This window comes from Parus major, chromosome 9, assembly GCF_001522545.3.
Source record: "Parus major isolate Abel chromosome 9, Parus_major1.1, whole genome shotgun sequence".
In the NCBI taxonomy this organism is placed as follows: Eukaryota; Metazoa; Chordata; class Aves; order Passeriformes; family Paridae; genus Parus; species Parus major.
The window spans coordinates 5,750,669-5,761,060 of record NC_031778.1 but is presented as its reverse complement, the minus strand read 5'-3'; the positions used below and the strand labels follow the sequence as shown (position 1 = coordinate 5,761,060).

Sequence of the window (10,392 nt, the reverse complement as noted above, 5' to 3'; positions counted from 1 at the left end):
CTCCCTCAGCTGCTCCTCTCAGGCTGGTTACCCTTCCCCAGCTCCAGAACACCTCCAGGGACAGCGACTCCACCACCTCCCCGGGCAGCCCATTCTAATGCCTGGCCATCCTTTCTGTGAAGAACGGGCAAGGCTGTAAGGAATCATCGGACGTCACCGGGTCCGACCTCCCTGCTCGGATAGGGCGGGAGGGGACCACCGGAGGTCACAGGGCAGAGTCCCTCAGAGCAGGGCTCTCGGGAGCCCGTGGGTAGCGGTGATGAAGGGACGAGCCCGGGGCCCCGTGCCCTCGGGGCCCCGTGCCCCCAGCCCGTCGTGTCCCCGCGGCCCGTGTCCCCCACACGGCGCAGGCGCGGCGGTGACGCAGAGGGAAGCGGGGAGGTGACGCAAGGCGCGCGCGGAGGTGACGTTAAAGGCGTGCGCGACGCCCGCTCATTGCGACGGTGGCGATGAAGGTGGCGGTGGCTGGGTGCTGCCACGGCGCCCTGGACAAGATGTACGAGACGCTGGAGCTGTTGCAGCGGCGCCACAACGTGCGGCCCGACTTGCTGCTCTGCTGCGGGGACTTCCAGGCCGTGCGCAACGAGGCAGACCTGCGATGCATGGCCGTGCCGGCCAAGTACCGGCACATGCAGACCTTCTACCGGTGAGAGCCGCCGGCCCGGCCCCGGCCCCCGACCTGACCCACGCAGACTTGGTCGGGTCCAGCAGCTGCCGTGTCTCCGCAGGTACTACTCGGGCGAGAAGAAAGCCCCGGTGCTCACGGTGTTCATCGGCGGCAACCACGAGGCTTCCAACCACTTGCAGGAGCTGCCCTACGGCGGGTGGGTCGCGCCCAACATCTACTACTTGGGTAAGGTCCCTCGGCTCCAGCCCCGGTCTCCCGGCGATTTCCCCAAAGCCCCTGCCCGGACCCTCTGTGACCCCCTCCCCTGTCGCGCAGGTTACGCGGGCGTGGTGCGGTTCCGCGGCGTGAGGATCGGCGGCATCTCGGGCATCTTCAAGTCTCATGACTACCGGAAAGGTACCGGGGCAGCGGGGCCCGGGGGGTGGGCAGCGCGGAGGGGAGAGCCGGGGCCGCGGCGTGGTGTGAGGGTCTGGCTGTGCTCAGCCCCGAACCGTCTCTTAGCCTGAAAACCACCCTTGGTTCAATACATGGATTTTTCTGGAGTTGGTAGATGAGTCTGTAGCTGCTCGGTGACCAAAGCAGGAAACAAGGCGCCTTTGGAACGTTGTTGGAACAGTGTTGATTTTTCCATGGCAGTGTCCTTTCAGCATGCAGTGCAACACTGATTTTCCTTGAGTGAGATGGTCAGTTTATAACAGTGACACTATATAAGTGTATTGTCCTGCACTGAAGTTTAGGGTCAGTACATCTGGTTCCTCCTGTTTATGTGGGTGTGTATTCAAGAGTTCTTCCTGGGAAGGGTGGCAAAAATCATGTCACAGATGATAACCCATATTAGTGAGTAGAAGATAGTTTATTTTTTCTGATCTCAGGACTTGAAAGAGTGGTCCTTGTGGTTACTGTACTGTGCTATCTTTACTAACCAATGGCTTCAGAGAAGCTTTGCAGGTAGCTTTCAAGCTGCAAAGTAACCAGTTTTCTAGAACATTTGTTTCTGTCTAATACCTGTCAGTGCTAATTAAATTTGCTGTCATTAAGGGAGCACTTTATATGCCTGAATATTGCACGAGGGAGATTTTGGCAATAACTAAAAAAGCAATATCTCTGTTAATTCTGTAGAGTATGTAGGAGCTATGCTAGGCATTCATGTATTTTGTCCCAAGGCAAAGTTGGAAACTCATCCCTTTTGTCAGGGTACATGTTGGTGCTTCCGCAGCCTGTGGTGCCTGTGGGCAGTGACAGGGATGTTTAGGCTGCTGCTGAAGCTGTTAAGCTGTAATTTCATGGTGGGTGGCAGCACTCTGCACAATCATGAAAAATCACAGCCTTGTATTTGGCGTTATGCTAGGTGCCTGTGTGACCCCAAAAAGCTGCTGTGTAGGAGGGAACTTGTGATTCAGGCAACTATTTTTGTTTTCAACATTTTAGGCCACTTTGAGAGCCCACCATACAACCAGCAGACCATTAGAAGTGCTTACCATGTGAGGAATATTGAAGTCTTCAAACTCAAACAGGTCAGTGAAAAGCCTATTTTTTTTAAACGAGGGTAATTAATTTGTCATTAATTTAGAAGTAGGAAGTTAAAGCTGGATATTGAACCTAAACATGCTTTAACACGTTGATCAGACATCTGAGGAGTGTGTCCTTTGAGGAGGAATATTGTGCTTAGCCATTATCCCTTTTAAATAAAGCTTTTAAAATTTTCATGAGGAAGAAGATGCCTTTGGCTGTGGGCAGAGGACTTGCTCTCTAGCTATGATTTCCTCTGACTGCCTGACTTATAGTGATGATATGAACTCTTTGATAAGGCAGTATAAAGCACAGGTGGCTGCCTCAAATAATTGCTAAACTTCTTTGTCAATATGTTGTATTTATGCCATGTGCTTTTTGACCTGACAGCTAAAGCGTCCCATTGATATATTTATGTCACATGACTGGCCAAGGAGCATCTATCACTATGGAAACAAGAAACAGCTCCTCAAAATGAAATCCTTCTTCCGTCAAGAAGTGGAGAGCAACACATTGGGAAGCCCTGCTGCTTCAGAGCTTCTGCAGCACCTGAAACCCACCTACTGGTTCTCAGCACATCTCCACGTTAAATTTGCAGCTTTCATGCAACACGAGGTAAAGTGGGACAGAAAATGAATTGGTCCCAGACACACGTTAGAATTATTCTGGTGCAGGTAATCATGTCCAGAAAAGCAATTTAGTGTTTTTTGATCTTAAAACTCAGTTAAAACAATGAGAGATTAAGTGGTGTTAGGACTATTGTTTTATGTAAATGAAAAAGATGTTATGAATGAGGGGTGTAATTCCCTAATCTTCTTCAGGAACAGCATGAAATAGCTGAAGTTATTGTTCTTGAAAGTTGTTAATTTAACTGTATAGAAAAGCACTCCTGCTCTGTTGGGGAGGCAGACTTCAAAATAGGTGAGCAAAAGGAGACAACTTCAAAAAAGGTGCTAAGGGAGTGATCGAAGAGGGTGGTTACCTGAGGGTGGGAGGATCCCTGTAGCACAGTTTTGCAGGTCTGGTAGCTTGAGCCAAAGCCAAAAACCAGCCTGTAGCTGAAACAGTTATTCCTGAAGTGGTGCCAGTGCTGTTCCTATTTGCAAGTTATTTATCTGTAAAAGTGTAACTCCGGACCTTGTAGGCTCAACAAATCTGTTTTCAATTAAGTTACAATTTTTCTTTTTGCTCCAAGGCTAGATTTGCTCAGCTGCCTTGGTTAATGCTGAAATGTAGCTCTTGTTTTATCTTTCTATCATCTACATCCTGCTTCCCGTTAGACTCCCAGTGAAGTCTGTACTTCTCTTTGTCCCTGCTATTTTTTTACTTCAGAAAGTATTTTTCTGTAGAAATTATATCTTTAAACCTGTCTATACAGCTTGTTTAGAGTGGTCAAATTTCACATAACTGCTAATGATTGTGTTAACACCATTTGCTTCCTAGACAAACTCCAAAGAAGAGTTACCAAAAGCAACCAAGTTCCTGGCTCTGGATAAATGCTTGCCTCACAGAGACTTCCTGCAGGTGATGAACACATGTAGAAGGTTTACACTTTAAGTATTTTGTTTGTTTGAACTGCTAGTGCTGTTCTTAGATATAAGATGAAGAATAGTGCTGATAAGTGGAGGGATTTTAAAGAAACTAGGAATGCTGTTGTGGCATGGTCTTTGTGGGATTTTTCCTGAACTAAGCAAACTGTTGTGTAGGCACAGTGTTTCCTTAATTTTACCGCTTCCATCCAGCTGAGAGCAAGTACCTGACTTCACGGATGAGTCTAAAATAGTTTGCTGTGAGAGTGAGGTGCTGACAGTGTGTTTTGAAATGCACTCAAGTGTTTTTATGAGTCTTAGAGTGGCTTTTATTTATCATCCCAAGGGGAAGGTGGTTCATTGTCTGTCCTCTGGATGTGTGGTGGGATCCATTTGCCCTAGTAACTACCTTTGAAGGTGGAAGAGAATATGAGGATAGGCTCTATCTGTGCAAAGGGATATGAGTCCTAGTCCAGACTAAAATCCTATCAGAAAACTGATCTGAATTAGTACTTCTTCCAGAAGATCTTAATTTCAATTCATCATGAAAGAGTTTAAAAACATTTCCTGTTAAATCATAGCTCATAAATCAAGAGTGGGTGTTCCTACAGCAGAATTTGAAATTGACAGTTCCTGTCAATTCTAGGTTTGTATCCATATAGAAGTGTCTTAGTTTGAAAGAGACATGTCTTTCAAGAAAGGTGGGAACCTCCCTTGGAATAGAAAATATGACCCCCTATCCTCCAAATTATAACTTTTAGATTATGAGACTTTCAGGCGAGGATAAGAAAAAAATAATAACAGTTCTTTACTAGAATATATATGTTTAAATCTGGCAGTACTTCTGCCTTTCCCAAGAGAAACACGTGCCCCCCATATCTCTAAGAGATATAGCAAACTGCACCCCCCCCCTTGTCCTGGCCACATATTTTGTCTCTCTTAAGTGTCTATTGTTCCGGTCTCTTAGGCAACAAATGGGAAAAAAATTCCCTAAGAGAGGCAAAAATAAAAAAGGAAAAAATTCTAACCTCCAACAGAAGGCAGCATGAATTTAGGATCAGGCACATTCTATTTCTAAGTTGCATTACTATCCAGCTGCTGGCAGTAAGGAAGGGAGTGTGTTCTGCTTTTTAATTGCTGTTAGCTGAAATTCAGAAATGTCTTTTTTACTGTTACTGATTGTCCTTTGTTAGCCCCTTATAGGGAGTTGGCTTGAGAGGACTTGTTTTGAGACCACTAGCTCAGTGTACTTTAAGCTTCATTAAAACCCTGTACAGTGAAAGTAACATTTGAAACTTTAATCAGATTGTTGTATCAAGAGAAATAACTCACTACATCTGTTTGCTGTGTGTTTTTAAGTAGATAATAGACGTGGAACATGATCCCAATGCAGGCGACTCACTGGAGTATGATGCTGAGTGGATTGCAGTCCTCAAGGCCACCAACAGTCTTGTTAATGTGACCCAGAGCTCCTGGAATATGCCTGAAAAGAATGGCCTCTATGCCAAGTAAGTTCTCTGCAAAATAGAGATAAAAATGAGAGGTTTTTTGTCGTTCCGATTGGGAACGGCTGGAAGGAACGACACAGACTCTCAGGGAGTCAGAACAAGAGGATCCTTTAGTTTATTACTTGCAGGCCTGCTTTATAGACAGATACGTGGAAAGTACAGAAAGGAAACTCTTATTGGTTAGTAAACTGCTACATTACCATCATTGGTCAGTGGGGTACACCAACAACACCTGCAAGGCTGTTTTGTGTTCCTGAGGATTGTTTTAATTCTTTCTCATATTTTTCCCAGACTACTTTCTCAGGCCCAGCCTGAGAAGCTGTGCGGCCTGTAATCTGTACAGGCACTGTCAGAATTTAGAATCCATAGTTTTTGGTTTTTTTTCTGGACTGGAAGTAAAGTTATACTGGAGATGTGTTTCTGTTCTGCAGCCTGTAATGCCTGTAGGATTTGCTAAATGCCTTGGAAAGAAAAGAGGATGTTGACAAAAGATGTCGTCTAAAGCGTACAACTTCTTTACTGCTCTACCTGGGCAGTTAATTTTATTTTGCAAACTTAGATACCAGCATTTGATGGACAGAAACTACACCATGAGGCTGAAAAACAGGCTGGGTTATGGGTGTGGGTTGACATAATACACTAATCCTTGGTGGGGAGATGGGTGTCTCAGTACTGACCAAAAGAAAATTAAAACCTTCTTGCAAAAGCATTTGAGGAATAAAGTGTCTGTTGTAAAATGAATTTATAATCCATCTTTGAAGGTTACACTCTGCGGTGGGAGCCTTTTGACTTGCTGTGCTTGTTTAAACTTTATGCACTTTTTTAGGTGGGATTACAGTGTGACAGAAGAAGCCATTAAAGAGGTGTTAGAAGAGCTGAACCATGACCTCAAAATTCCTTGCAACTTCACACTGACAGCTGCTTGTTACGATCCCAGCAAGCCCCAAAAAAACATGGAGCCAGTTCATACCATCAATCCACAGACGACTGAGTTCTGTGCCCAGTTTGGCCTCACTGACATAAATGACAGGATTCAGCAGGCTAAAGAAGAGAGCTCAGGACGAGGTGAATGTGAAGAGGAGGACGAAGAGGAGATGGACAGTACTGGGTCAGCAGAGGAACCCAGTGAATACAATACAGATAATTCTGGCCTGTCATGCTTTAATCCAGATGAAATAATGCTGGATGAAGAAGGTGGTGATGAAGACTTGAGTACATGCTCTGTAGATCCCTCCCCTGATCACCCTCCTGAGTTCTCTACGAGCTTCTCTGACATCCGGATCATGCCAGACTCCATGGCGGTGTCCTCTGATGATGCCATGGACTCCAACAACGAGGAGCTGGAGAAGTCTGGTGGGAGCAAGCAGGTGGAGGAAAAGAGCTCCACTGAGAGGTCATTAAAGCGCATCGGTGGTGATGAAAATGGGAACAGTGGTGTTAAAAAAATCAGGAGAAGGAACCAAGCTATCTATGCTGCAGAGGATGAAGATAAAACAGATTAATATTTCACAGGGTGTGTAACTAAGTTCTCTTCCAGCCTTTCTGTGGGAAGGTGGTGAGAATTTTAGTGGACTGTGTGTGCTTTTAATGTCACATGATCTTAGTCATGTTACTTGCTCAAGCTCAGAGACTGGATGTACTTCTCACAGGGAAGGTGATTTAGAATAGACATCAAAGGAAGAAGCTGAGACTTTTTCAACAAAGAACTTTGACAAAGGATGTAAAGCTCATATATCCTTGATTTTGTTTCAGTTCTTGGTGTATGGTGTATACTCCATATCTTCAGCTGAACAAGACTCACCATGCTTGTTTAACAAGAACTCTTAAACTGTAGCCTGAGTCCAAGTGAGAGGATGTCTGACTTCCTAGACTAAATGATTTTATTTTATTGCTTTTGTCTTGTTTTATACTGAACTATTAATACACTATAGCATATGCAATAACCCTATGAATGATATTTGAAAATAGAATTCCCATTATAACAAAACAGCAATAGAAGAATGAAGATTTTTGTTTCTGGTGATAGTTATGCCACAGAAAAACTTTGTGGTCGTAAGCAAAACAATATGTATTGTCCAGGATTAGCTTTTAATTACAGTTCTGATAGTAAACCAAGTTTCTTGATTTGGAATATGACGGTTTTATGGGGACCATGGAAGACTGCCTCTCTGTTCTTAAAAACTCACTTTTTTCTGTTTCTTAAATCTTTAGAACAATGTCTTAAAATGGAAGTAGTTAGGAAGGACAACTTTCTAAATGTGCATACCACCACTGTCTCAACTCTGATTAATCAGGGCTGTGTTTTGCGTTGATACAAGGTGATGGGTGTGTAAGTTGCCTGAGACAATAACACCTCCCATTTTCATTAGCATCACTTTTCACTTGTCATTTCTGTAGCTGTAACTTGCTGAACTCTTAAAACTGGATTTGGAATCTTCCAAAGCACCTTTGTAATCTTCAGCTGAGGGAGAACAGGAGCTGACAGAATAGAGACCCTCTTTGAAGTTTTCTGTTTATTTTTTTTTTTGCCCTGAATTATTAAATGGCACTCCTTTGGCCTAAGAGGCCACAGGGACAAAACTGAGTGAATTCATGAAAATGACAATGTTTTCAAGCATATGTCATTAGATTCATTAGATTCAGACAGATGGAATTCTTAGATGGAATTCCTCATGGCCATGCTGCCCCAAGAGCAGAAGGAAAGGCCTTCTTCCCCCAGAGAAGGAGGAAAAGCTCCCGTGTTTTTCCTCCCCCAAGACATAGGCAGTGTGAAGGAGAAAGCATCCCGACAGGAACGGGGAGCTGGATAGGGAGCAGTGAGTGAAATGCATCTGTGAGTTGTGTATCAGACGCGGGAATTCTGTCTTTAAATCCCTTCCATGGTCTGGGGTTCATCTTGCTTCCTCTCCTGTCAAGCAGTTCACTACAAAAACTAAACACCTTAAATATTCAAGGGCTAGAAAAGGGCATAATTAATGCTCTCAACAGTTCAATTAACAGCTCATCTGTCAGAACAGCTGCCAAAAGAGCCGTGCTTAGGTATGAGGAGAAACTGGGAGTAACCCGGGTGTGACATTCAGGCTGTGTAAAATGGCTTTGAACTGTCAGATAATTTATTGAAGCAGATGAGTGTTTTTAAGGGTTCTGGGTCTGCAGTGGTAAAATCTTAATCATGCCTCATGATCTGAACACTATAATGGAATGTATTTTAAATACAAATTCTGTTATGGATTTGAAAAGCCTCCCAAGGAACCTGAGCATGGTATTGTGCTCTCAAGGTTTCTGCACTGGAATAGAAGATGTATCTTGCATGACTTTTCAGTCTAATTCCTTAGGTTTTTAAAACAAACTGTTCTGTCCTGTGTTGTCCTGTGCCTCCCCCCCTTCAGATAAATGTGTTTCTAAAAGGCACGAGACTTGGACAAGATACAATATTGATTTTTGAACCTTTAAATACTTTTTAATGAAGTATTTCAGTGTCCATTGAGCAGAGTGCAGCTGGTAAATACAGTGAACATAAATGTTTTTGAGTATGAATCGTATCTGACCTCCAGAGGTGACCTTTCTTGCAGTCGTTTGCACCCTCTTGGCAGTTTGCAGTGTCCTCCCCTGTCTTGCTTTCATCCATTATGGATTTTCCCTGTCGGCAAGATTCTCTGCTGCAAGGAGGATTCATAGAAGCTGAGCTTCTTCAGTAAAGGCCAGATATTTCAAATAGTATCGAAAACTCTAGGGAATGCTTACACATTTCAACTTGCTTTTAAGACTTAGAGTCTCCAATCCTTTTTAGAAAGAAGATTTAGAGTATCTCTGAGAACTTTTGAAATTTTCATGAGAAACCTATGGAAAACGTTTCTCTGTACAACTCTTGTATTGCATTTTTTTTTCAGTGTCTGTAATGAGTCTAAAACGGTTTTTGCTGTTACTAGCACTTGGGAAAAGTGTTCACCTGTTCCATCCCAGGCCAGCACAGAGGTATTTTCGCAGCATGTCATCAGTTTGCTCAGAGAAAAACAGTGAAGAGGTATAGCCTTGTTTCATAATGGAGTAATTATAAATTAAAGCTATTAAAGTCAGCTTGTGACTGCTTCCTAAGATATGTTTATTGTACTCATGTTCTCCTGTGCAATCTTCTAGCAGCTGCAAAACCTCTGTTTTCTTAGGAAGGGCATTGATTGAGAGCTGTGAACCCGAGCTGTGATGTTTCTGCTATTTTTTTGTGGTTTTACCATCCTCCCCCCATTTAGTTCTGACTTCAGCGTGGCTACAGTCAGTGTCCCCATGCCTCAGGCTGTATAATACATTGGGGCTAATAAAAAAAAAAACCCAGCAGATCTTATGGAACCTGTAGCACATCTTAGTGAAGTCCTGGATTGTTTTCTGTTAAAAACAAATTCAAAACCAAAGAAATCAATGCTGGCAACAAAAGCCAGCATTGACAAACTAAAGGAACCCAAGCCATTTCTGCGCAGCGAGGCTGAGGGGAAGGCGGGCTCGGGCTCGTTTCGGTTCGGGTTCGTTTCGGTTCGGGCTTGGTCAAAGGCTCGGCAGGCTGCAGCTCGTGTTCGGCTCAAGTTCGGATCTGCTCGGGCTGGGCTCGAGTCGGGCTGGGCTGGGCTGGGCTCGGGCTCATTTTCACTCGGTCTCTGGCTCCAGTCCGCTCCACTCGGTCTCCGGCTCGCCTCGTTTCCGCTCGGCTTCCCTCGGCTCCACTCAGTCTCCGGCTCGGCTCGGATCCGCTCGCCTCAGGCTCGCGTTCGGCTCGGGCCGTCATTCTCCGCGGCCCGCGCCGGCCGCGCCCTACCCCGCGCGTGCGCACAGCGGGCGCCGTTCCGTACGCGGGTGGTGTGCGGCGGCGCAGGCGCGGTGGGGCGGCAGCGGGGGTTCGGCGCCGGCCGGCTCGCTGGGCCCGCCCCGCTACCCCCGGCCCCCGCCCGCCGCGCGCCCGCCATGAGCCCGCGCCCGCCGGCCTGAGGCGCCGCCGGTGCCGGAGCGCTCCGCCAAGATGGCGTGTGTGCTGGAGGCGCCGCTCCGCATGAGCGTTCTCTCGGTGAGTGCCGTGGGCCGGGCCCTGCCTGACCTTGGCCCCCACTGGGCCCCTCTGTCCGGCGGCGCCGGGAGCGGCCCTGGGGCTGCGCCGGGAGCGGAGGCGGTGCGGGCGGCGGGGCCGCGCTCCTTCCCTCTGTTCCCCCGCGCCGCAACTTCTCCCGGCGCTGGT

At 46.0% G+C, this 10,392-nt stretch overlaps 2 protein-coding genes across 5 annotated transcripts in view; both read left to right on the top strand.

The window, feature by feature from the left end:
* The first annotated feature begins 418 nt into the window (after positions 1-418).
* Positions 419-9,250, top strand: DBR1 (debranching RNA lariats 1). The gene is made up of 8 exons (XM_015637713.2): positions 419-646; positions 729-853; positions 944-1,024; positions 2,057-2,142; positions 2,528-2,752; positions 3,581-3,661; positions 5,029-5,174; positions 6,001-9,250. The coding sequence occupies exons 1-8, from the start codon at positions 450-452 to the stop codon at positions 6,674-6,676; spliced, it is 1,617 nt and encodes a 538-aa protein (XP_015493199.1). The 5' UTR covers positions 419-449; the 3' UTR covers positions 6,677-9,250.
* An 853-nt stretch (positions 9,251-10,103) lies between these two features.
* ARMC8 (armadillo repeat containing 8) overlaps positions 10,104-10,392 on the top strand; it is a 61,691-nt gene continuing 61,402 nt past the window's right edge. For all 4 annotated transcript variants that reach the window (XM_015637315.3, XM_015637318.3, XM_015637319.3 and 1 more), the window contains exon 1: positions 10,104-10,224. In XM_015637315.3, the coding sequence (XP_015492801.1) occupies positions 10,180-10,224 (45 nt within the window). In that variant the 5' untranslated portion in view covers positions 10,104-10,179. The remainder of the gene's footprint in view (positions 10,225-10,392) is intronic.